Source organism: Oncorhynchus keta, chromosome 18, assembly GCF_023373465.1.
Source record: "Oncorhynchus keta strain PuntledgeMale-10-30-2019 chromosome 18, Oket_V2, whole genome shotgun sequence".
NCBI classification, from domain to species: Eukaryota; Metazoa; Chordata; class Actinopteri; order Salmoniformes; family Salmonidae; genus Oncorhynchus; species Oncorhynchus keta.
In genome coordinates this window covers 2,143,969-2,171,546 of record NC_068438.1, presented here as the reverse complement: position 1 = coordinate 2,171,546, position 27,578 = coordinate 2,143,969, and the positions used below count along the sequence as shown (strand labels likewise).

The 27,578-nt window shown below is 43.0% G+C and overlaps 1 protein-coding gene across 7 annotated transcripts in view; it reads left to right on the top strand.

Annotated features, from left to right (window-relative positions):
• The window catches only part of wdr95 (WD40 repeat domain 95), a 37,731-nt gene extending 10,426 nt beyond the window's left edge, over positions 1–27,305 (top strand). For 4 of the 7 annotated variants that reach the window (XM_035791438.2, XM_035791442.2, XM_035791439.2 and 1 more), the window contains 23 exons: positions 369–461; positions 2,618–2,663; positions 2,777–2,823; positions 3,281–3,398; positions 5,064–5,133; positions 9,810–10,056; positions 11,774–11,879; positions 12,240–12,391; positions 15,500–15,602; positions 15,997–16,103; positions 16,362–16,441; positions 16,802–16,856; positions 16,937–16,982; positions 17,987–18,046; positions 18,662–18,824; positions 19,753–19,851; positions 20,062–20,120; positions 21,590–21,728; positions 21,843–21,882; positions 21,991–22,079; positions 22,797–22,981; positions 23,537–23,640; positions 23,773–27,305. In XM_035791438.2, the coding sequence (XP_035647331.1) occupies positions 369–461; positions 2,618–2,663; positions 2,777–2,823; positions 3,281–3,398; positions 5,064–5,133; positions 9,810–10,056; positions 11,774–11,879; positions 12,240–12,391; positions 15,500–15,602; positions 15,997–16,103; positions 16,362–16,441; positions 16,802–16,856; positions 16,937–16,982; positions 17,987–18,046; positions 18,662–18,824; positions 19,753–19,851; positions 20,062–20,120; positions 21,590–21,728; positions 21,843–21,882; positions 21,991–22,079; positions 22,797–22,981; positions 23,537–23,640; positions 23,773–23,962 (2,398 nt within the window). In that variant the 3' untranslated portion in view covers positions 23,963–27,305. Of the gene's footprint in view, positions 1–368; positions 462–2,617; positions 2,664–2,776; positions 2,824–3,280; positions 3,399–5,063; positions 5,134–9,809; positions 10,057–11,773; positions 11,880–12,239; positions 12,392–15,499; positions 15,603–15,996; positions 16,104–16,361; positions 16,442–16,801; positions 16,857–16,936; positions 16,983–17,986; positions 18,047–18,661; positions 18,825–19,752; positions 19,852–20,061; positions 20,121–21,589; positions 21,751–21,842; positions 21,883–21,990; positions 22,080–22,796; positions 22,982–23,536; positions 23,641–23,772 lie in introns of those variants that run through there. The other 3 variants (XM_035791440.2, XR_004828325.1, XM_035791444.2) reach the window with 3 other exon arrangements.
• The last annotated feature ends 273 nt before the right edge of the window (positions 27,306–27,578 follow it).

Here is a 27,578-nt window from a genome sequence, read left to right as displayed (position 1 = left end):
TGTGTACTGTCTGTTTCAGAATGTAGGCTTAGCTGAAAAGTAACTAGAGCATTACTTTTGCACAAATTCCTTCATTTTACTGTCTCGTGTTAGTGCAGTCTATTGCTACGCCCTCTCTTGACAACATCTGTGTTCCACCGCTAATCATGGTCAATTCCCAGATGGCTGAGTCTCAGTTGAACAGTGTGACCTGTTATACCCATGGTAGGAGTTAGAGGCCGTGTCCCAAATGGCACCCTATTCTCTATATGGTGTACTACTTTTGACCATGGGCACTGCTATAAAGAAGCACACTAGGACTAGAGATTAGGGTGCCATTTGGAACGCAATCAGGGACAACGTTCCTGTCGGTGTGTCCTGTGTTACAGAGACAGAGAGATCCAGTTGTATGAGCTGTCCTCTCTAGAGCCGTACTGTCAGATCAGTTCCCTGGAGACAGTCCCTCTGAGACTGGACTACTGGTGAGCCTCTAGTCTAGCACGCACTGGCAGCCTAAACATGTATCATTAATATCAGATCAAACACTGGCAGTCTAACCATGTCTCATTAATATCAGATCAAACACTGGCAGTCTAACCATGTCTCATTAATATCAGATCACACACTGGCAGTCTAAACATGTCTCATTAATATCAGATCAAACACTGGCAGTCTAACCATGTCTCATTAATATCAGATCAAACACTGGCAGTCTAACCATGTCTAATTAATATCAGATCACACACTGGCAGTCTAACCATGTTTCATTAAATACCAGATCACACACTGGCAGCCTAAACCATGTCTCATTAATATCAGATCACACACTGGCAGTCTAACCATGTCTCATTAATATCAGATCAAACACTGGCAGTCTAACCATGTCTCATTAAATACCAGATCACACTGTCTAACCATGTCTCATTAAATACCAGATCACACACTGGCAGTCTAAACCATGTAATACCAGATCACACACTGGCAGTCTAACCATGTCTCACAGATCACACACTGGCAGTCTAACCATGTCTCATTAAATATCAGATCACACACTGGCAGTCTAAATACCAGATCAGATCACACACTGGCAGTCTAAACCATGTCATACAGATCACACACTGGCAGCCTAAACCATGTCTCATTAATATCAGATCACACACTGGCAGTCAAACCATGAATCCAGATCACGCACTGGCAGCAAACCATGTCTAATCACACACTGGTCTAACCATGTCTCATTAATATCAGATCACACACTGGCAGTCTAACCATGGCAGATCACCCACTAGTCTAACCATGTCTCATTAAGATCACCAGGCAGTCAAACCATGCAGTCTAAATATCAGATCACACACTGGCAGTCTAACCATGTCTCATTAATCACCAGATCACACACTGGCAGTCTAAACCATGTCAAACCATGTCTCATTAATATCAGATCACACACAGGCAGCCTAAACCATGTAATACCAGATCACCAGATCACACACTGGCAGTCTAACCAGATCACACACTGGCAGTCTAACCATGTCTCATTAAATATCAGATCACACACTGGCAGTCTAAACCATGTAATACCAGATCAACCAGATCACACACTGGCAGTCTAACCATGTCTCATTAATATCAGATCACATACTGGCAGTCTAACCATGTCTCACTAAATACCAGATCACACACTGGCAGTCTAAACCATGTAATACCAGATCAACCAGATCACACACTGGCAGTCTAACCATGTCTCATTAATATCAGATCACACACTGGCAGTCTAACCATGTCTCATTAAATATCAGATCACACACTGGCAGTCTAAACCATGTAATACCAGATCAACCAGATCACACACTGGCAGTCTAAACCATGTCATACCAGATCACACACTGGCAGCCTAAACCATGTCTCATTAATATCAGATCACACACTGGCAGTCTAAACCATGTAATACCAGATCACGCACTGGCAGCCTAAACCATGTCTCATTGATATCAGATCACACACTGGTAGTCTAACCATGTCTCATTAATATCAGATCACACACTGGCAGTCTAACCATGTCTCACTAATACCAGATCACCCACTGGCAGTCTAACCATGTCTCACTAATACCAGATCACCCACTGGCAGTCTAACCATGTCTCACTAATACCAGATCACCCACTGGTCGTCTAACCATGTCTCACTAATACCAGATCACCCACTGGCAGTCTAACCATGTCTCACTAATACCAGATCACACACTGGCAGTCTAAACCATGTAATACCAGATCACCCACTGGCAGTCTAAACATGTATCATTGATACCAGATCACCCACTGGCAGTCTAACCATGTCTCATTAATACCAGATCACCCACTGGCAGTCTAACCATGTCTCACTAATGCCAGATCTCCCACTGGTAGTCTAAACTATGTCTCACTAATACCAGATCACACACTGGCAGTCTAAACCATGTCTCACTAATACCAGATCACCCACTGGCAGTCTAAACCATGTCTCACTAATAGCAGATCACACACTGGTAGTCTCAACCATGCTATACCAGATCACACACTGGCAGCCTAAACCATGTCTCACTAATGTCTAATCTGATCTGAGACCTGCTTTAGTGTTTTTCCTGTCTTTCTCTCCCCCGCAGCTACACCGGACCTGATGAGTGTTCTATTTTGTATGGAGACTCCCAGGTAATGTAAATCCTCTCTCTGCTTGACAACAGATTAAATTACCCGAGAGGAGAAGTTAAATGCCACTCGGCTCATTAATTATAAAGGGTTATTTTTCTCTTTCTGCTTTCTAGGGCTGCGTGAATATCATATTAATTACCTCCGTGGGGGAGACTCTGAGGTAAACATGTTTTTTTTTTTATGTTAACTTTATGCATCTATTGAACAATCACAGGAATGCATCATCATCTTAAAGGTAAATTGTTAAGTCAACAAAAAGGTATTAGGAAAAAAGGCCAATGTAACTTAAAATGGCTGTCTACTGTTTCCATGGCAATGTATAGCTTAATAGCCTAATTTGAGGTTTTGGGTGATAACAAATCTAGTATATCAGTTTATTTTTTATTTTTTTTAATGTGATACGAAGAGGGTGGTTTGCACACAAATAGAGACATTTCAAAGTATTCCTTTTTAATTTGTCATTTCTTTGCTGGTAAATAATTATGGGAATGTGATGTCGTTGAACAGATTGGTCGCACTCGCACAGAATATGTGACAGCCAAACATCTCTGTGCCAACACTGTAACTGTAAATATCATTTAGTGCTGTTTCAAACAGTTCTACATCTTTATTTGCAGAATGTGGAAGAAATTACCAAAAATTGAGAATGTGCCTAACATCGGGATAGACAACGCAGTGCTTTCTCAGAATGTGACATACATTCGATGGAAGGTCCACCAGGACTGGGTGACAAAGGTGACGTTTAGTTTTTCTCGATGCACACTGGGATACCTTTTTTGCCTATCTATGGAATAACCATTTCTGCCTGTTAGATGATTGTGAATGGTACAAAAAGAGTGACCCTCTCTCCCCATAGACTCAACATGAATACTGGCCCTGATGCACAAATATGCCCACTATAGTACTTTTGCTTGATCATTTTTACACACTTCACCAGCTGAAATGTTGTGAGTCAATAAGTATTCAGCTCCCTTGTTATGGCATGCCTAAATAAGTTCAGGACGAAGAATGTGCTTAACAAGTCACATAATACGTTGCATGGACTCACTCTGTGTGCAATAATATTGTTTAACATGATCTTTGAATGAATACCTCATCTCTGTATCCCACATATAATTATCTGTAAGGTCCCCCAGTCGAGCAGTGAATTTCAAACACAGATTCAACCACAAAGACCAGGGAGGTTTTCCAATGCCTCGCAATGAAGGGCACCTATTGGTAGATGGTTATAAAAAACAGACGTTGAATATCCCTTTGAGCATGGTGAAGTTATTAATTACACATTGGATAGTGTATCAATACACCCAGTCACTACAAAGATACAATAATCCTTCCTAACTCAGTTGCCGGAGAGGAAAGAAACCCTCCAGCGATTTTACCATGAGGCCAGTGATGACTTTAAAACAGTTACAGAATGTCATGGTTGTGATATGAGAACTGAGAATGGACATTGTAGTTACTCCACAATACTAAACTAATTGACAGTGTGAAAAGAAACCTGTACAGAATAAGAAAATATTCAAAAACATGCATCCTGTTTGCAACAAGGCACTAAAGTAATACTGCCAAAAATGTGGCAAAGCAATTCACTTTTTTTCCTGAATACAAAGTGTTGTATTGGATTTGCCCCAAACATAACACATTACTGAGTACCACACTCCATATTTTCAAGCATGGTGGTGGCTGCATCATGTTATATTTATGCTTGTCATCATTAAACATGTTTTATTAAAATAAGGAGAATAGAGCTAAGGACAGGCAAAATCCTTGAGGAAAACCTGGTTCAGTCTGCTTTCCAACAGACACTGGGAGATAAATTCCCCTTTCACCAGTACAATAACCTAAAACAAAAGGCAAAATATACACAGGAGTTGCTTACCAAGATGACATTGAATGTTCCTGCGTGGTCTAGTTACAGTTTTGACTTAAATTGGCTTGAAAATCTATTGCAAAACTTGACCATGACTGTCTGGCAATGATCAACAACCAACTTGACAGAGCTTGAAGAATTTGTAAAATAATAATGTGCAAATATTGTACAATCCAGGTGTGTACATTTTTTTATTAGAGACTTATCCAGAAAGACCCACAGCTGTAAACACTACCAAAGGTGATTCTAACATGTATTGACTCAGGGGTGTGAATAATTACACTTTACAATTCTGTATTTCATTTTCAATAAATTTGCAAGCATTTCTGAAAACATGTTTTCACTTTGTTATTATGGGGTATTGTGTGTAGATGGAGGAGACAATAATCAATTTAATTCATTTTGAATTCAGGCTGTAACACAACAAATGTAGAATAGATCAAGAGGTATGAATACTTTCTGAAGGCACTGATGTATATTTTCATAATTTTTACACACAACAATACCTTGAGATTTCTTTTACATTTTAGGTGAAATATTTTCCAGACATTTGTGCGATTGTTTCCACCTCCAATCATGAAGCCTCTTCCCTCGTCATAGGTAATTACTCATTGTCACATCCATATTCTCATCTCAGCTGGATGTATTCAAGTTCAAACTCACTTCTGGTGTGCAGGCCCTTTGGTCTGATGGTCTAAATACATTTATGGTTCAATACTTGTCTTCAACATTGCCAATTATTATTATTATTATTAACAATTGTCCATTAAAATAACAGAAATACAGTGTAGACATTGTTGATGTTGTAAATTACTATTTTAGCTGGAAACGGCTGATTTTTTAAAATGGAATATCTACATAGGCGTACACAGGGCCATAATTAGCAACCATCACTCTCCTGTGTTCCAATGGCACGTTGTGTTAGCTAATCCAAGTTTATAATTTTAAAAGGCTAATTGATCATTAGAAAACCCTTTTGCAATTATGTGTACTGATTAAAGAAGCAATAAAGCTGTCCTTCTTTAGACTAGTTGAGTATCTGGAGCATCATCATTTGTGGGTTCAATTACAGGCTGTAACGGTTCTCTTGGTGTGAAGGAGAGTCGGACCAAAATGCAGCGTGTAGATTGCGATCCATGTTTTAATAAACAAACGTAACACGAATCTAAATACAAACACAACAAAAACAATAAACGTAACGAAAACCGAAACAGCCTATACTTGTGTACACTAACACATAGACAGGAACAAGGACACTAAGGACAATCACCCACGACAAACTCAAAGAATATGGCTGCCTAAATATGGTTCCCAATCAGAGACAACGATAAACACCTGCCTCTGATTGAGAACCACTCCAGACAGCCATAGACTTTGCTAGATCACCCCACTAGCTACAATCCCAATATATACACACCACATACAAAAACCCATGCCACACCCTGGCCTGACCCAATACATGAAGATAAACACAAAATACTTTGACCAGGGCGTGACAGAACCCCCCCCCTAAGGTGCGGACTCCCGAACGCACCTCAAAACAATAGGGAGGGTCCGGGTGGGCGTCTGTCCATGGTGGCGGCTCCGGCGCGGGACGTGGACCCCACTCAGTCAATGTCTTAGTCCCCTCTCCTCGCGTCCCTGGATAGTCCACCCTCGCCGCCGACCATGGCCTAGTAGTCCTCACCCAGAACCCCACTGGACTGAGGAGCAGATCGGGACTGAAGGGCAGCTCGGGACTGAGGCAGCTCGGGACTGAGAGGAAACTCAGGAGTGAGAGGAAGCTCAGGCAGGTAGATAGATCTACCAGATCCTGGCTGACTGGCGGATCTGGCGGATCCTGGCTGACTGACGGATCCTGGCCGACTGGCAGATCCTGGCCGACTGGCAGTTCTGGCAGATCCCGGCCGACTGGCGGATCTGGAAGAGTCTGGTTGACTGGCAGATCTGGAAGAGTCTGGTTGACTGGCAGATCTGGAAGAGTCTTGTTGACTGGCGGATCTGGAAGAGTCTGGCTGACTGGCGGATCTGGAAGAGTCTGGCTGACTGGCGGATCTGGAAGAGTCTGGCTGACTGGCGGATCTGGAAGAGTCTGGCTGACTGGCGGATCTGGAAGAGTCTGGCTGACTGGCGGATCTGGAAGAGTCTGGCTGACTGGCGGATCTGGAAGAGTCTGGCTGACTGGCGGATCTGGAAGAGTCTGGCTGACTGGCGGATCTGGAAGAGTCTGGCGGATCTGGAAGAGTCTGGCGGATCTGGAAGAGTCTGGTTGACTGGCGGATCTGGAAGAGTCTGGTTGACTGGCGGATCTGGAAGAGTCTGGTTGACTGGCGGATCTGGAAGAGTCTGGTTGACTGGCGGATCTGGAAGAGTCTGGTTGACTGGCGGATCTGGAAGAGTCTGGTTGACTGGCAGATCTGGAAGAGTCTGGTTGACTGGCAGATCTGGAAGAGTCTGGTTGACTGGCGGATCCTGGCAGACTGAAAGATCTGGCTGCTCCATGCTGACTGGCGGCTCTGGCTGCTCCACGCTGACTGGCGGCTCTAGCTGCTCCATGTAGGCTGACAGCTCTGGCGGCTCCGTGCAGACTGGCAGCTCCTTGCAGACTGGCAGCTCCTTGCAGACTGGCAGCTCCTTGCAGACTGGCAGCTCTGGCAGCTCCTTGCAGACTGGCAGCTCTGGCTGCTTCATGCAGACTGACAGCTCTGGCTGCTTCATGCAGACTGACAGCTCTGGCTGCTCCATGCAGGCTGGCAGCTCTGGCTGCGCTGAACAGACGGGAGACTCCGGCAGCGCAGGAGAGGAGAAAGGCTCCGACAGCGCTGGAGAGGCGAGGCACACTGTAGGCCTGATGCGTGGTGCTGGCACTGGTGGTATTGAACCAAGGACACGCACAGGAAGCCTGGTGCGGGGAGCTGCTATCGGAGGGCTGGGGTGTGGAGGTGGTACTGGATAGACCGGACCGTGCAGGCGCACTGGAGCTCTTGAGCACCGAGCCTGCCCAACCTTACCTGGTTGAATACTCTCGGTCGCCCTGCCAGTGCGGCGAGGTGGAATAGCCCGCACTGGGCTATGCATGTGAACCGGAGACACCGAGCGCAAGGCTGGTGCCATGTAAGCCGGCCCAAGGAGACACACTGGGGACCAGATGCATAGAGCCGGCTTCATGACATTTGGCTCGACGCTCAATCTAGCCCGGCCGATACGCGGAGCTGGAATATACCGCACCGGGCTATGCACCCGCACTGGGGACACCGTGCGCACCACTGCATAACACGGTGCCTGCCCGGTCTCTCTAGCCCCCCGGTAACCACAGGAAGTTAGCGTAGGTCTTCTACCTAGCGTAGCCCTACTCCCTGTGAGCCCCCACCCAAGAAATTTGGGGCTGACTCTCGGGCTTCCATCCGCTACACCGTGCTGCCTCCTCATACCTGCGCCTCTCAGCTTTCGCCGCCTCCAGTTCTTCCTTGGGTCGGCGATATTCTCCAGGCTGAGCCCAGGGTCCTTTACCGTCCAGTTCATCCTCCCATGTCCATTTCTCCAAGTTGTGCAGCCTCTCCCACTGCAGCTGCTGCTGCTCCTGCTGCTGCTGCCTCTGTTGCCTCTCCTGTGGCTCCTGCCTGTTGACACGCTGCTTGGTCCGTTTGTGGTGGGTGATTCTGTAACGGTTCTCTTGGTGTGAAGGAGAGTCGGACCAAAATGCAGCGTGTAGATTGCGATCCATGTTTTAATAAACAAACGTAACACGAATCTAAATACAAACACTACAAAAACAATAAACGTAACGAAAACCGAAACATCCTATACTTGTGTACACTAACACATAGACAGGAACAAGGACACTAAGGACAAACTCAAAGAATATGGCTGCCTAAATATGGTTCCCAATCAGACACAACGATAAACACCTGCCTCTGATTGAGAACCACTCCAGACAGCCATAGACTTTGCTAGATCACCCCACTAGCTACAATCACAATATATACACACCACATACATAAACCCATGCCACACCCTGGCCTGACCCAATACATGAAGATAAACACAAAATACTTCGACCAGGGCTTGACACAGGCTCACAATGGCCAGAAACAAAGACCTTTCTTCTGAAACTCTTCTGAAACCAGTTTGCGTTCCCTTCACAGAACAGAGCAAACGGGGTCTAACCAGAATAGAAAAAGGAGTGGGAGGCCCCGGTCCACAACTGAGCAAGAGGACAAGTACATTAGAGTGTCTAGTTTGAGAAACAGACGCCTTGACAGTTAAGTCCTTAACATGGTCCTTCTGTGGCTCAGTTGGTAGAGCATGGCGCTTGTAACGCCAGGGTAGTGGGTTCGATTCCCGGGACCACCCATACGTAGAATGTATGCACACATGACTGTAAGGCGCTTTGGATAAAAGCGTCAGCTAAATGGCATATATTATTATATATTATTAACTGGCAGCTTCATTAAATAGTACCCGCAAAACACCAGTCTCAACGTCAACAGTGAAGGGGCGACTCCAAAAAGAAAAAGCCATATCTCAGACTGGCCAATGAAAATAAAAGATTAAGATGGGAAAAAGAAAACTGACACTGGACAGAGAAACTTTGCCTAGAAGGCCAGCATCGAGCCAGCAGGAGTAGTACACAGCGTTGCACGAGATCTTCATTTTCTTGGCAATTTCTCGCGTAGAATAGCCTTCACTTCTCACAACAAGAATAGACTGATGAGTATCAGAAGAAAGGTCTTCGTTTCTGGCCATTTTGAGCCTGTAATCGAACCCACAAATACTGATGCTCCAGATTCTCAACTATTCTAAAGAAGGCCCGTTTATTGCTTCTTTAATCAGAACAACAGTTTTCAGCTGTGCTAACATAATTTCAAAAGGGTTTTCTATTGATCAATTAGCCTTTTAAAATGATAGACTTGGATTAGCTAACACAACGTGCCATTGGAACACAGGAGTGATGGTTGCTGATAATGGCCCTCTGTACGCCTATGTAGATATTCCATTTGAAAATGCTACAATAGTCATTTACAACATTAACAATGTCTACACTGTATTTCTGATCAATTTGATGTTATTTTAGGATGTTTATAAGTGACCCCAAACTTTTGAATGGTAGTGTCTGTCTGTCTGTCTGTCTGTCTGTCTGTCTGTCTGTCTGTCTGTCTGTAAGAGTGTAGGTATGCTCATATATTAAACAGCATATTAGTGCTTTTATGTTTAATTGATATAGTTGAATGTATCACTTATGACTTTGAAACAACAAAATCCGATCTCATGCCCAGGCTGCGTTCTCCCGTCCACCAACATCGAGCAGCAGATGAGGGAAATCAGGGAGGTGTGTCGGGATGGGAAGGCCAAGAGAGCCCTTTCTAATAACAATGGGTATCCTCAGCCCCGGGCACCATGTGACCAGACCGTCTTCAATGTCTACAAGGGCGTCATGACCTTTGACCTCAGCAAACAGCACAACCTGCTGGTGACCGGAGGGATGGACAGGGTGCTGCGTCTGTGGAACCCCTACGTTCCTGGGTGAGGAAACCCACAGGAAACTCTTATGTCTCTCAATGCTACTGGGTGTACAGGCTTTTCATCCAGCCCTACAGTAAGGCACTGGCATGATTAAAGGGACACTCTGTTGTTGTTCTTTAACAGGAAGCCCACAGGTGTGTTAAAGGGCCACTGTTGTTGTTCTATAACAGGAAGCCCACAGGCGTGTTAAAGGGCCACTGTTGTTGTTCTATAACAGGAAGCCCACAGGCGTGTTAAAGGGCCACTGTTGTTGTTCTATAACAGGAAGCCCACAGGCGTGTTAAAGGGCCACTGTTGTTGTTCTATAACAGGAAGCCCACAGGCGTGTTAAAGGGCCACTGTTGTTGTTCTATAACAGGAAGCCCACAGGTGTGTTAAAGGGACACTGTTGTTGTTCTATAACAGGAAGCCCACAGGCGTGTTAAAGGGCCACTGTTGTTGTTCTATAACAGGAAGCCCACAGGTGTGTTAAAGGGACACTGTTGTTGTTCTATAACAGGAAGCCCACAGGCGTGTTAAAGGGCCACTGTTGTTGTTCTATAACAGGAAGCCCATAGGCGTGTTAAAGGGACACTCTGTTGTTGTTCTATAACAGGAAGCCCACAGATGTGTTAAAGGGACACTCTGTTGTTGTTCTATCTTCAATCCCACAGGTGTGTTAAAGGGACACTGTTATTGTTCTATAACAGGAATCCCACAGGTGTGTTAAAGGGACACTCTGTTGTTGTTCTATAACAGGAATCCCACAGGTGTGTTAAAGGGACACTCTGTTGTTGTTCTATAACAGGAATCCCACAGGTTGTTAAATGGACACTCTGTTATTGTTCTATAACAGAATCCACAGGTGTGTTAAAGGGACACTCTGTTGTTGTTCTATAACAGGAATCCCACAGGTGTGTTAAAGGGACACTCTGTTGTTGTTCTATAACAGGAATCCCACAGGTGTGTTAAAGGGACACTCTGTTGTTGTTCTATAACAGGAAGCCCACAGATGTGTTAAAGGGACACTGTTGTTGTTCTATAACAGGAATCCCACAGGTGTGTTAAAGGGACACTGTTATTGTTCTATAACAGGAATCCATGACCAAATCGTGTGTTAAAGGGACACTCTGTTGTTGTTCTATAACAGGAATCCCACAGGTGTGTTAAAGGGACACTCTGTTGTTGTTCTATAACAGGAATCCCACAGGTGTGTTAAAGGGACACTGTTATTGTTCTATAACAGGAATCCCACAGGTGTGTTAAAGGGACACTCTGTTGTTGTTCTATAACAGGAATCCCACAGGTGTGTTAAAGGGACACTCTGTTGTTGTTCTATAACAGGAGCCATTTGTTACAGGTGCCCCTAAATAGTTAAAGGGACACTTTATTGTTCTATAACAGGAATCCCACAGGTGTGTTAAAGGGACACTCTGTTGTTGTTCTATAACAGGAAGCCCACAGGTGTGTTAAAGGGACAGTTGTTGTTCTATAACAGGAAGCCCACAGATGTGTTAAAGGGCCACTGTTGTTGTTCTATAACAGGAAGCCCACAGGCGTAGACTAAAGGGACACTCTGTTGTTCTATAACAGGAAGCCCACAGGCGTGTTAAAGGGCCACTGTTGTTGTTCTATAACAGGAAGCCCATAGGCGTGTTAAAGGGACACTCTGTTGTTGTTCTATAACAGGAAGCCCACAGATGTGTTAAAGGGACACTCTGTTGTTGTTCTATAACAGGAAGCCCACAGGTGTGTTAAAGGGACACTCTGCTCCCATCTTCTACCTCTTCATCTCCTCAGAGGAAAACCGTATATTTTCTGTCTCTATGGACAACACTGCCAAGGTGGGACACCATTTACTTCTCCTTCGAACTACAACTTATTGCCGGACTTTCCTCAAAATTGGTCTTCTGTTGAGATAAATCTACACCCTAGGCCATCAGTTTGGTAGATGCAGCTGTAGGACAGAATCCATGAATGGAAAAGATGAGCACCATGTAATGTAATCTAGACTCGTAGTGCTCATTTTTTCCATTCGTTTGGGGTTGAAAAGTGGAGGCATGTAGCTGTATCTACACAACCGATAGCGAGGGACATGAACTCATCTTAACCTTAGACTACTTTTGAGGTCTGAGAACATCTGAAAAACATTGGCTTTGGAGTGTAATGGCCTTTTAAAAAGTTGATGACTGTCTGTCTTTCAGATCTGGGATATCCATGACCAAATCTGCCTCATCACAGCCCACCCCAAAGCCAGCCTCATCCGTGGAGACATGTCTGCATGCCTGTATTCTCCTTCCATCAAGGCACTGTACATCGCAGCAGACTCACTAGCGCTGCTCTCTCTCAGGACCAGGTCAATTACTTTGCTACTGGGCTGTATCTTAAATGACCCCCTATTCCATGTATGACGCACTACTTGACCTCTGGTCAAAATAAGTGCACTTTATAGGGAATAGGGAGCCATTTGTTACCGTTAGGGTGCCCCTAAATAGGGAATATACTGTCAACTTTGATGGGACTGGGAGCCACAAAAAAACAGAAATCAGCACGAGGGGCTGCAGTGGCTCGTGGATCTGCGTACCCACATCCAAAACGTCCACGGGGGGCAAATGTTTGCAGTTTTTAATATGATAACTGAGGATCAATGAGCCCCACTCCGGGTGGTAATTTGACCATGCTTACTAAAAGTTTAGATAGCTGGCCGCTAGACTAAATGACCAATCTAAATAGTTTTTGCTGACCGTAGCGAATTGAGTGACTGCTGATGCACAACCAAATGTCAAAATTGCACCTTGTGTATTCTATTATTCTTTCTCTCAACAGTAAGTTGACACCCCGACTGAATTCCAAAATATACACTACCGTTCAAAAGTTTGGGGTCACTTAGAAATGTCCTTGTTTTTGAAAGAAAAGCAAAAATGTTTGCCCATTAAAATAACATCAAATTGATTAGAAATACAGTGTAGACATTGTTAATATTGTAAATGACTATTGTTGCTGGAAACGGTGGATTTTTTATGGAATATCTACATAGTCGTACAGAGGCCCATTGTCAGCAACCATCACTCCTGTGTTGTGTTAGCTAATCTAAGTTTATCATTTTAAAAGGCTAATTGATCATTAGAAAACCCTTTTGAAATTATGTTAGCACAGCTGAAAACTGTTGTTCTGATTAAAGAAGCAATAAACGGGCCTTCTTTAGACTAGTTGAGAATCTGGAGCATCAGTATTTACAGGCTCAAAATGGCCAGAAACAAAGACCTTTCTTCTGAAACTCATCAGTCTATTCTTGTTGTGAGAAGTGAAGGCTAGTCCATGCGAGAAATTGCCAAGAAACTGAAGATCTCATGCAACGCTATGTACTACTCCCTTCATAGAACAGTGCAAACTGTCTCGAACCAGAATAAAAGAGGAGTGGGAGGCCCCGGTGCACAACTGAGCAAGAGGACAAGTACATTAGTGTCTAGTTTGAGAAACAGATGCCTCATACGTCCTTAACTGGCAGCTTCATTGAATAGTACCCACAGAACACCAGTATAAATGTCAACAGTGAAGTGGTGACTCCAGGATGCTAGCCTTCTAGGCAAAGTTCCTCTGTCCAGTGTCAAAAACCAAGCCATGAGGTCGAAGGAATTGTCCGCTTTGAGACAGGATTGTGTCGAGGCACAGATCTGGGGAAGCGTACAGAAAATGTCTGCAGCATTGAAGGTCCCCAAGAACACAGTGGCCTCCATCATTCTTTTTTATTATTATTATTTTTTCTTCACCTTTGTTTAACCAGGTTGAGAACAAGTTCTCTTTTACAACTGAGACCTGGCCAAGATAAAGCAAAGCAGTGCGACAAAAACAAAGACACAGAGTTACACTTGGAATATACAAACGTACAGTCAATAACACAATAGAAAAGTTGTATACAGTGTGTGCAAATGAAGTAAGGAGGTAAGGCAATAAATAGACCATAGTGGTGAAGTAATTACAATTTAGTAATTAACACTGGAGTGGAATGGGAATTTTTAAATAAAAGAAGATTGGATCCACCAATCAGGGGAGGAGTGCCTTGGTCAGGGAGGTGACCAAGAAACCAATGATCACTCTGACAGAGCTCTAGAGTAACTCTAGAGATGGGAAAACCTTCCAGAAGGACAACCATCTCTGCAGCACTCCACCAATCAGGCCTTTATGGTAGAGTGGCCAGACGGAAGCCACTCCTCAGTAAAAGGCACATGACAACCCACTTGGAGTTTGCCAAAATGCACTGAAAGACTCTCAGACCATGAGAAACAAGATTCTCTGGTATGATGAAACCAAGATTGAGCTCTTTGGCCTGAATGCCAAGCGTCTCGTCTGGAGTAAACTTGGCACCATCCCTATGTTGAAGCATGGTGGTAGCAGCATCATGCTGGTGTGGATGTTTTTCACCAGCAGGGACTGGGAGACCAGTCAGGATTGAGGGAAAGAAGAACAGAGCAAAGTACAGAGAGATCCTTGATGAAAACTTGTTCCAGAGTGCTCAGGACCTCAGACTGGGGCGAGGGTTTACCTTCCAACAGGACAATGACCCTAAGCATACAGCCAATACAATGCATGAGTGGCTTCGAGACAAGTCTCTGAATGTCCCTGAACCTGGACTTGAACATCTCTGGAGAGACCAGAAAATAGGTGGGCAGCAATGGGCCCCATCCAAACTGACAGAACTTGAGAGGATCTGTAGAGAAAAATGGGAGAAACTTCCCAAATACAGGTGTGCCAAGCTTGTAGCGACTTGAGGCTATAATCGCTGACAAAGGTGCTTCAACAAAGGGTCTGAATACTTATGTAAATTTGATATTTCAGTTTTTTATTTTGATTAAATTAGCAAACATTTCTATAAGCCTGTTTTTGCTTTGTCATTATGGGGTATTGTGTGTAGATTGATGAGGGGAAAAAAATATTTAATCAATTTTAGAATAAGGCTGTAATGTAACAAAATGTGGAAAAAGTCAAGGGGTCTGAATACTTTCCGAATGCGCAGTACATGTTGCCCATCCCTGAACTAGGGCAACATGAGAGGGAAATATACTAGGAAAGTACATAAGTACATAGAATAATATATTAGGATCATACGGAATAATGCTACAGATGAGATTTGTTTTGAGATTTGTTTCAGATTTGTTATCATAAATTATTCAGGTTGAGGTAATGGTTTTCACACCTCTCCTTTTCTCACTCGTTCAACTCTTCTCTTCACCATCTCTCTCTCCTCACCATTTATCTTCTCCCCTCACCATCTCTGCTCTTCTTTCTTCTCCGTTGCTCTCGTCTCTACTCCTCGTCATGTCTGTCCCCTCTTCTCCTCAACATCTCTCCTCTGTCCTCTTCACCGTCTCTCTCCTCCCTTCTTCTCAACATCTCTCATCTCTTGTCCTAACAATCTTCCTCTCCTCTCGCCTCCTCACCATCTCTCTCCTCTTTTCTCCTTCAGTCCCCAGCCCCAGGGACATCTGATCGTGTCTCACATGGAGCCTGTGTTGTGCTGCGGCTATAGCCACGAGTTCAGACAGGTCGTCAGCTGCACAGAAGGATCCGTAAGTTTTAAGTAATTCTCACCTCGGAACCCTTTATTTATGCCCCTCTTTTAAAAAAAGGGGAACTTTAGTTTCTCAGACTTTATTTCAACAGTTGGGAAGGAGACGGACAGAATCCCCGTTACAGGGGCATTGTGCTGTCCGGAGTCGGCTACATAGACCAGTACACCAAACTCCGGCACTGAGACCTTTTCACCCAGGACATAATTCCAGCAAATGCTGCAGTAGATACTGGTCCCACAGAAATAATTATGTACACATAGAACTAGTAATAGTAATTTAATATGATCTCTGTGGTCCCACCCATACACTATATAAAGATTTACTGAACACTACACATATATTGTATAGGATATGTCATTGGTCACACCACATGTTGTCTAACTGATCCTAGGTGGTGAAGGTGTGGGATTTCGACACAGGGAGCCATGTGTTTGAATTTGGTGGTGCCCACGGACAGTCTGCCATTACCTGTATGACTTTTGACCCCAAGGGAAGGAGGTATGGAAGCTCTTTTTAATGACTGATTATTGCTACGTGATATTTTCCCATAAGTGCAATGTGACCATACTGTTGCCTACCTAAACGGCAGCTCAGAGTCGTGGCGAAAACGAGGAGTGATGAAGAGTTTGCACTGCAGATGGCGTTTTGCTTGGATTGTGGTGTTTGCCTTACTTTAATCAAAATAGAACTTCAAAAACAAATGTGTTTGAATGAATGTTTGAAGGAAAGAAATAAGATGAAACTTCCTCATTACAGACTGGTCACTGGGGGGAGAGATGGCATTCTAAAGATCTGGAACTTTAACAATGGTCAGTGTCTGAAGATACTAAAAAAAGGTGAGTACATTCTAATTCATATCTCACAGTAGAAAGGTGGTGTTAGCAGCATTACAGTGTTCAGGGTTTTGGCCTTCTCTCTGTTATATGCTACGTGAGGTGATTTGGTAACACTTTACTGTGGCCCCCTTATGTATGCATTCATAAAGCCATTATTACAGCTTTATAATACATTATAACATCTGTCACAGGCAGTTGTAAACATTATGAACAACAGCATAAGTCATTATGAAGGTAACTATAATTGGCATTATAGATGACAGGCTAATTTGTTGTTGTCCCTTATGTCAACTGCCTCCATAACACAGGCTATATAACCACTAATGTGCTATAATAGTTTCACATTAACATGTCACACAGATGGGGAGTCCAACGAGGTGTGTGACTGCACCTACCTGACAGTCCACAGAAACACGTGAGTAGAACCAATGATGACAACTGTTGATTTGAAGGGAATAATGATTCATCTTAACCTTGTGAAATACATTTTTCCAGGTATGTGATGTCTGTTGGATGGGACCGCAGGATTGACGTCTACTCTGTGAGTATAGACGTGAAGAAGAACTATCTTTATAGTTATAGATAGGCCACCTATTTTCTATGTGAATGATATCACTATTGGATTCTATACATTTATTGACTCCAATGACCACTCTTCCCCTTAGGAACTATTCAACCTTATTGCCTTGAGATCTCATTTGCATTTTCATTACCTTCTGCATTCGCCTCGCCAGGGCAGGGACTACCTGAGTGTCTACACCGGTAGCCATGACAAATTTTAAGATTAGGACTTCACAAAAACACATACAAGACAATCTTTGAAAACCCTTCAAGAGTATATTCTGAATATATTATCAGCGAGGAATATAAACGCCCTAATAAGCTTGACTGCCTCTTTACTCTGCCATACATAAGTAATACATTTTGAAGTCGTTGAGTGTTTCCTTGGTTACCAACTTACCATGTAGCCTATCTAACCTCACGATCACATTTGTCTCTTCTTCTACACTATTCTTCAGTATAAGAGACTTCTAAGCATTAGAGGAAGAGGTGATATGTTCTGAAGAATTGACTTTCTATAGAATTCCATATTCCACAGCACTTCAGTGATACTCACACTCTTCTAGGCCTGTAGTACCAAAGGTACACACAGACCTGTCCACAGAGCTGTAATTCCATCCACCGTTGATTCTGAGAGCATCGGCAACATCATAAGAGCTGGTTTTCAAAGACAATCCTTCTCCATAAGTAACCTCTATAACCGCTTTTTTAAATAAAATAACAAACACCACATAACTAGGAGGCATAGTAATCCCGTTCCCAGTCACTTCCGTCCAAATTGCCTGGGGATGAGGTCCGAGGCACAGAGACCAGAGCTGTAGAGATTGGCAGCCCACTTTACCAAGTCACAAAAAGGGCATCAGAGGGACCCAATTAGAAATGCACACATGCCTCATCTCATTTCTACTCTTCAACAGTAGACGGCTGGTTGAAGATCCTCATTTCAAAATGTTGACTTGCATGCCCTGTATGTTTCCATGCTAGGATTCACCAGACGAGCCTCACCACATCCAGAAGCCTCAGCCCTCATGGCAGGACGATCTGGTGAATAAGGAATGAATGAGGAACATGAATAGGGAACTAGACATGCAATGCCATTCAGAATATATGGGGTTAATCTAGAGTCAGGCCCTCCCTGTCCATATAGTCTTATTCATTGTGATCTAAAAGGGATCTGCACCGGTAGCCATGACAAATGGATCAACTGATCCTAAATCAGTAATCCTACGTTACGGCCCAAGTTGTCAGCCCCAGTTATCTTTGATATACTACTGCAGGTCATGGATGGGGAGCTCCAGTCCTTGGGGGTCTGGTTTTCTCCTTTGCCTGGTACCTAATTCATCCATCATGCCACTGATTCATCCATCATGTCACTGAGTAATATACACTTGCGTTCTAAGGTTAATGATTTAAAATTAGACACTGATTTGGAAGAACGCACCAAAAACCTGCAGACACTCAGGCTCAGAGGACTGCCCATTCCTGCTGTCGACCATTCAAGCTCTTGTTGGCCAGTGATGTAGAGCTGGCGGGGACGAATAAAGAATAGAATACAATTAAATTCAATACAATAGAATTATAGAAATGGAAATATAGAATGGACTAGAATTGAATACAATTATAGAATATAATTGAATGGTCTTACTGTGTTGTCTCCAGAGGAGGGGCCACATAGAGGACATCCTGTGTGTGGCCCAGTGTCCCCCCTCCCTTCTAGCCACCAGCAGCTATGACGGGGAGGTCATTGTGTGGAACCTGGTCTCCGGACACATCCAGTGTCGCTTTGCCAGCCCTCTGCAACCTGACTGCTGCCATGCCCAAGGTCAGATCACACTATCAAACCGGAGTGGTTCGCCTGCATGCCATAGAGTGTAGCTAAAGCCTACACTCTCAGAAGAAAAGGTACTGATTTGTACTTAAATGGGTACAAACGCTTTAGGGTACATCCATTGTACCATTAGTTATGGGTAACGAATTGTACCCTTGCAGTTTGTACCTTAGAAAAGACAATAGTGTACAAAAGTGCACCTTTAGAAAAGGTGCAAATTTGCCTTTTTAGGATACCACCACAATGACAAAGCCATTTGTGCCTATAAGTGTACACACCACTCCAATTGTCTGAATGTAGCGAAATAAGCAGGTGTCTTCGAGTTGGACTCAAACCCAGGTCCAGCAACTGGCAAGACAACAACTTAACCATTTACGCCATGAGGCCCGGACTGCTTGATGAGGTAGCAAGGTGTTGGGTGAAGGGCGCTACCATATTAATAAAAGCTCTTGTCAACTGCTCTTATGTTAGCCATTATAAAGACTTTAGACAACCTGAATTAACATAACTATAGAACACTTCAACTGGTACAACACTTCCACTCATGGATGGGTGGCCAAAAAGAGCTAACTGAAAGCCCCGCCCCCACTAAGCCACACCTCTAAAGAGATGGCACAGGTGGATTCATTATTGTTCCTTGTGTCGGTACAAATATATATACCTTTCTTCAATACATTGTTAATTTGTACCTTTTCTACTAAGCAAAGGTACAGATCACCACCAATCATTAGTGTGCCCTACATTTGTACCCTGGGAAACAGAAATGCACCTTGACCGTACCCTTTTTTATTTCGAGTGTAGAACAATTCTCAAGGTAAATACTTGTTTTTCAAAGCTAAATGAGTAATATGCAGCGTAAAGGGACTAGGTTAAAAGGGAATAGGAAAAAAATACAAACTGTGGGGTGTTTGTGCCCTATAAGGGATGGATACCTGTGTTCCCAGCATCATCTTCCTGAGGAGCCGAGCATTACATGCTAAGTTCTCCTCCGCTGCATGCCTCCTGTCCTCAGGACCCACAGGTGAGTGCCAGGAATCATGAGTTTGATTCCCGCTGGTACTACCCATAGGAAAATGTATGCACACATTACTTTAAGTCGATTTGGATTAAAGCGTCTGCTTAATGGCATATGATATATTATAAGAAACAACATGTATTCTAATATATTGTGCAGTGCAATTCACAGAGGAATATGTTCTAATGATGTGTTATTTTACGTCTTCAAACAAAGGTTGCATTCATTTCTGGAACGTGCTCAACGGTGGGAAATTATTGGCCAACTTCGAGGCAGTATGTGTTACCATGGCAACTTTCCATCTGCTCCTTTTTATGTTAAAACCTATGGATTGTTCTAGAAACCAGCAATAACACCATTTTATTATAGTACCTTTCCTGAACAAGCAATTATAAATGATTACTCAATGTGTATAAATACTTTGAAATATATCAGTAACTGTAGTAAATGCTTAAAATGCATATTGTAATGCTAACATGTTATAAATGATAGGCTACTATTAATAAATAAGCACCATGTACAATATACAGTGGGGCAAAAAAGTATTTAGTCAGCCACCAATTGTGCAAGTTCTCCCACTTTAAAAGATGAGAGAGGCCTGTCATTTTCATCATAGGTACACTTCAACTATGACAGACAAAATGAGAAACAAAAATCCAGAAAATCACATTGTAGGATTTCCTTTGAAGATCCTTTACAGATCTCCTCTAGAGCAGTGATGTTTTGGGGCTGTTGCTGGGCAACACATACTTTCAACTCCCTCCAAAGATTTTCTATGGGGTTGAGATCTGGAGACTGGCTAGGCCACTCCAGGACCTTGAAATGCTTCTTACGAAGCCACTCCTTCGTTGCCCGGGCAGTGTGTTTGGGATCATTGTCATGCTGAAAGACCCAGCCACGTTTCATCTTCAATGCCCTTGCCGATGGAAGGAGGTTTTCACTCAAAATCTCACGATCAGACGGGCCTGGACATGTATTGGCTTAAGCAGGGGGACACGTCTGGCACTGCAGGATTTGAGTCCCTGGCGGCGTAGTGTGTTACTGATGGTAGGCTTTGTTACTTTGGTCCCAGCTCTCTGCAGGTCATTCACTAGGTCCCCCCGTGTGGTTCTGGGATTTTTGCTCACGTTCATTTTGACCCCACGGGGTGAGATCTTGCGTGGAGCCCCAGATCGAGGGAGATTATCAGTGTTCTTGTATGTATTCCATTTCCTAATAATTGCTCCCACAGTTGATTTCTTCAAACCAAGCTGCTTAGCTATTGCAGATTCAGTCTTCCCAGCCTGGTGCAGGTCTACAATTTTGTTTCTGGTGTCCTTTGACAGCTCTTTGGTCTTGGCCATAGTGGAGTTTGGAGTGTGACTGTTTGAGGTTGTGGATAGGTGTATTTTATACTGATAACAAGTTCAAACAGGTGCCATTAATACAGGTAACGAGTGGAGGACAGAGGAGCCTCTTAAAGAAGAAGTTACAGGTCTGTGAGAGCCAGAAATCTTGCTTGTTTGTAGGTGACCAAATACTTATTTTCCACCATAATTTGCAAATAAATTCATCAAAAATCCTACAATGTGATTTTCAGGATTTTTTTTCTCATTTTGTCTGTCATAGTTGAAGTGTACCTATGATGAACATTACAGGCCTCTCTCATCTTTTTAAGTTGGAGAACTTGCACAATTGGTGGCTGACTAAATACTTTTTTGTGAACGTTTTGAACCAAGTGTAACTAAAGGAGTATGTTCTTCAGTCTAGGTTCCAGCAGCGGATCACTAAACTGGCAGTGACAAAGGATGACACCTCACTGTATGCGGCTGATCAACTTGGCTATGTCTATGTTTATGACATAAAGACATACGCTCTTGGCTCAGAGAGAAGCCCACCGAGAGGCAAGATAGTTTTTTCAACTCGTTAGAACAGGTCTGATAAGAAGAGATCAAAAGACAGCATGATTTATTTCGATCTATGAATTCAAAAAGTCAAAAGCAACTTTATTTATTCAGCTGAAAACTACTGGCGTGCCCATACTGGCAGCATCACCGGGTACGTGCAGCCCCTAATCGGGAACACCCTCTCAAACATAAACAAAATTGTGCTTCACATTTCGCTCATTTTGCTCACTCCCTCCCATCTTTTTACTATCTTGTCCAGATTGCAGATTGTTGACGATGACCAAGTACTGCTCACCTCATCTATAGACTGCACTGTGCGCCTGTGGAGTGCTGACGGAGAGTTTATAGGTCGGGTTAAAATCACACAGGTCTTTTGTCCTGTTGTCTACTCCTACTCTGTATACACTTTTTATGATTTATGTTTTAGGATTAATGTTGAGTAGATAGGGATATGTTTCGGGGATAGATGCTTCCCTTGTATAGACTATAATTACAAGGGCACAAGACGAGATGCAGATTCAGGAGGCAGAAGGTTGGAGCCTTAGATGTTAATTAAGCCAAAAAGGGGTAGGCAAGAGAATGGTGTACAGACAGAAAGTCAAAACCAGTTCCAGTAGGTACCGAAGGGCAGGCAGAATAGTCAGGCAGGCGGGAATGGAGTCCAGAAAACAGGCAAGGCTCAAAACCGGGAGGACTAGCAAAAGAGAATAGAAAAAGGAGTACGGGGAAAAAAACACTGGTTGACTTGACAAACATACAAGACGAACTGGAACAGAGAGACAGGAAACACAGGGATAAATACACTGGGGAGAATAAGCGACACCTGGAGGGGGTGGAGACAATCACAGGAACAGATGAACCAGATCAGGTTGTGACAATAATTGCCAGTGTTATAATTATGGTATTTAGATCAGTTAAACACAACCTTCATACTACAACTCCTCCTTTGTACGAACATCATCATGTACCTTTTTTCTAACTCTCAACACTGACCAATTTAAAGCAAAAATGATTGAAAGTGTTAAAGTACAAATGGTTTCTCTCTTTCTATCTCTTTCTCCTTAGGGACGTTTGGGCAGCGGGACAATTGGAGCATACACACCCCTTCCTCCTGGAAGCATCCTGCCGTTCCCTATGAGATCCTGATCGACCCTCTGAGCATGCCAGCTCACCGCATCCTGGAGGGAGAGACCAGAGTGTCCGATGTCAATAACGCTGACCACTCTGAGGCCACTAGCACCGAGCAAAAGGTACGTAGGTCATTTCCGAGCGTCTTCATCAACACTGCCAGAGTGGAATGTTCAGGGTAAATGTGCATGTACAGGGTAAATGTGCATGTTCAGGGTAAATGTGCATGTACAGGGCAGATTTGGAATCTCTCCCTCTCCTTTTGTTTCTATCCCAATTTCCTCTCTCTATCTCATATTATTTTTCTCTCTGTCACTCGCTCTCCTCTCCTTCTCACCTACTCTCTCTCTGTCCCTCTCTCTCCCTCTCTATCTATCTCCCTCTAGCTCTCCCTAAGTCAATGTCTTCATCTCTCTTCCTTTCCCTCTCAACTTCTCTCTCTTGCTCCCCCTCCGTCAATCTCCCCTCCCTCTCATCCTTCCTCACCCTCTCTCTCCCTCTAGCTCTCCCTACTTCAATCTCTTCATCAACTTCTCTCTCTTGCTCCCCCTCTGTCAATCTCCCCCTCTCTCTCTTCCTTTACCTCTCATCCTCCCTCACCCTCTCTCTCCCTCTCTGTCTCTCTCTTGTCTCTCTCTATATGTTACTGATCTGCCTCTTTCGAAATGTAATTGCAGTCCAACTCGCCCAGCAAGCTTAGACACCCTCCACTGTCCTTCAGCGACACAGACATCATGGAGGAGATGAAAACCTCTTGTTACACAGAAGAACATGGGAAACGGTGAGTGAGCCACATTACACACATCATACAGTAAATAGTAGGCAAGCAGATACAGGTCTAGGCTCAGAACACGCCATGGGAATAAATACATTTCTGCCGGCAGTAAATTGTCTGCTATCTCTCACATTTCAGACTCCGACATGAAATATTCAAGCATACTAACAAGCCACCCAATCATGGCGGACCCAAGGCCTACCACACTCTCAAGTACTTTGATATCGTCGACACCCCAGCCACCTGCGAGAGGCCCGATCTTTCCCTGGCTGGCATAGATCCTTTCATGTCCAGCTTTGTGGAGCAGGAGTTGACTGAATTCCAATAAGATCCCAATTGTAACAGGAACTCAAACTGTGACCATAGGTCCTGTGCACCATGAACTCAACGTGCTTCAAGGGCAGAGGAGTTACAACACCATCACAAGTAATCAGAAGAGCTGAAATGTGAGCTGTTGCACAACTTTAAAGAGTTGCACAGTCCTGGATTGATTAGGGGAGACCGGGGTTTGTTGTCACACTTTTTTACTAATTAGTGTATTTCTCAGCACCAGTATATCTTACAAGACTATTTTCAATAAGATTAAGACCAAGGTCTTGGGTTGAAATGGGGACCATGTCTATCCTCTTATCTTATTCCAACATGGATTTATAAGCCATTAAACATTCTCTGTCCACTTGTGACAACCTGGGCCCAGATTTACAAAACACTTCTTACGCAAGAATATAAGAAGCTTCTTAAGAAAAAAAAGAAGTAAATAAGATAGTTCGTAAGTGCAATTCCTCAACAATATCTTAAGATGCAATGATTTTCTTACGAACTTCTCAAATATGTATTTACAAATCTTCTTTACCTGTCTGGGAACAGAGTTCACAGCCAGTGAAATTGCAGGGCGCCAAATACAAATCAACAGAAATCTCATAAATCAAATTTCTCAAACAAAAAAAGTATTAGGCACCATTTTAAAGATAAAATTCTCGGTAATCCAGCCACAGTGTCTGATTTCAAAAATGCTTTACAGCGAAAGCTCCACGATGTTAGGTCACCACCAAGTCACAGAAAACCCCAGCCATTTTTCCAGCCAAAGAGAGGAGTCACAAAAAGCACAAATAGAGATAAAATGAATCACTAACCTGATCATTTTCATCAGATGACACTCATAGGACTTCATGTTACACAATAAATGTATGTTTTGTTCGATAAAGTGCATATTTATATCCAAACATCTCATTTGACATTGGCGTGTTATGTTCAGTAGTTCCAAAACATGCAGTGATTTTTGCAGAGAGCCACAGAAATACTCATGATAAATGTTGATGAAAATTCAAGTGTTATGCATGGAACTTTAGGTAAACTTCTCCTTAATGCAACCGCTGTGTCAGATTTTTTAAAAACTTTACGGAAAAAGCATAATCTGAGTACAGTGCTCAGAGCCCAAAACAGCCAAAAGAAACATCTGCCACGTTGCACAGTCAACATTAGTCTTAAATAGCATTATAAATATTCACTTACCTTTGATGATCTTCATCAGAATGCACTTCCAGGAATCCCAGTTCCACAATAAATGTTTGATTTGTTCAAAAAAGTTAATTTATGTCCATATACCTCCTTTTGTTAGGGCGTTTGGTAAACAAATCCAAACGCGCGTGAAAGTCCAGCGGAAAGGTCGGACGAAAATTCCAAAATGTTATATTACTGGTCGTAGAAACATATCAAACTATGTATAGAATCAATCTTAAGCATGTTTTTATCATAAATGTTCAATAATGTCCCAACTGGAGAATTCCATTGGCTGTAGAAAAGCAATGGAACGAGAGCTACCTCTCATGTGAAATGCGTGTGACCATCGCGTGACTGCTGGCAGACCTCTGACTCATTCCCCTCTCATTCAGCCCCCCTTCATAGTAGAAGCCTCAAACAATGTTCTAAAGACGGTTGACATCTAGTGGAAGCCTTAGGAAGTGCAACATAACCAATATCCCACTGTGTATTCGATAGGGGCTGAGTTCAAAAACTACAAACCTCAGATTTGGTTGTTTGGATTTTCTCTTGGGTTTTTGCCTGCCATATGAGTTCTGTTATACTCACAGACATCATTCAAACAGTTTTAGAAACTTCAGAGTGTTTTCTATCTAATACTAATAATAATATGCATATATTAGCATCTGGGACTGAGTAGGAGGCAGCTTACTCTGGGCACGCTATTCATCCGGACGTGAAAATACTGCCCCCTATCCCTAAGAGGTTTTAAGATGGTTGTTGCTCGGCTACCGTTTTAGCTAGCTATCAATGGCAATCATGTTAGCATATTTGTTACTGAGATTACTGTTCTAAAACATGTTCTTGGGTTTAAAATAATCAATACTGAATCTTTCAGATAAAGTTTGAGTAAATTAAACATGTTCAATTCCTTTCATGAGCTTTTCTCTCACTGCCCTGAGTTTAAGACAAGGGTTTAGCTATCTTAGAATTTAGAACATTTCCAAGAACCTTATTTTCTAGAATCAAATTTCTTCATAACTTTTTGCTTATGGGGTCCCGCTAGCTGGACAACTTCCGGTGAAACTGGAGGGCGCGCAATTCAAATAAAGTCAAATAAATATTATGGATTCTAAACATTTAGGTACATATAAGTGTCTTATATCGGCTGAAAGCTTAAATTCTTGTTAATCTAACTGCACTGTCCGATTTACAGTGGCTATTACAGCGAAAACATGCCATGCGATTTTGTGGATGGCGCCCCAAGTCAAAATATTTTTCCACCGGCACAGGTTTCATGCATTCATATATAAAGATTAAATATTCACTTACTTTTTGCTATAACATGTAGTGTCGTTTTGTTAGATAAAATCCTTCTTTATATCCCAAAAAGTCTGTTTAGTTGGTGCCATTGATTTGAGTAATCCACTTGTTCAACTTGCAGAGAAAGGAATCTGAAAATCTATCCCTAAACTTTGTTTCCACAAGTCAAAATACATTTCTATTTACTCCTCAGATACCCTAAAATGTAATCAAACTATAATATTTATTTCGGAAAGAAGTATGTTCAATAGCGAGCGCGAACACGGATTTCCAAGACTGTGTCCTTCTATTAAAACTGTTATTTCGTATTCGTTTTTGAATTTACAGGCCTGAAACCTTGATCATAGACTGCTGACACCCTGTGGAAGCCATAGGAATTACATCCAGGGATACATCCTAATTTACAATGTAACCTTTCTCTTGCATTTCTAAGAGGATTCTGGTTTGGTTTTTCTTTGGATTTTCTCCTACCATATTTATTGTGTTATATTCTCCTACATTATTTTAACATTTTATACAAACTTCAAAGTGTTTTCTTTTCAATGATACCAATGATATGCATATCCTGGCTTCAGGGCCTGTCACGACTTCCGCCGAATTTGGTCCCTCTCCTTATTCGGGCGACGTTCGGCGGTCGACGTCACCGGTTTTCTCGCCACCACCGATCCACTTTTCATTTTCCATTTGTTTTGTCTTCATTGTACACACCTGTTTTCCATTCCTATAATTATATGTTCCTTATTTAACCCTCTGGTTCCCCCATGGTTTTGTGCGTGTTTGTTCATTGTAAATTGGTCTGTATTTGTGAGCTTGATTATTTTCCTTCTTGGAATATTTGATGTTTTGAGTAAAGTTATGTGAATGACTCATCTCTGTGTCCTGCGCCTGACTCCGCCTTACCTGCCACATCTAGACGCCTTACAGGGCCTGAGCTACAGGCAGTTTACTTTGGGCACGTCATTCAGGCGGAAATGGAGAAAAAAGGGTTCTAGCCCTGAGAAACATAAGAAATCGCCCAACAAAATTTCCCAAAACCTTTGCGAAGAATAGCACCTTTGCTTAACTTTCTTCTTAAATCTATAGTGAAGGAAAACGTGGCATTTAAGAAGAAATATCTTTTTACGAAGGTTTTGTGAATCATC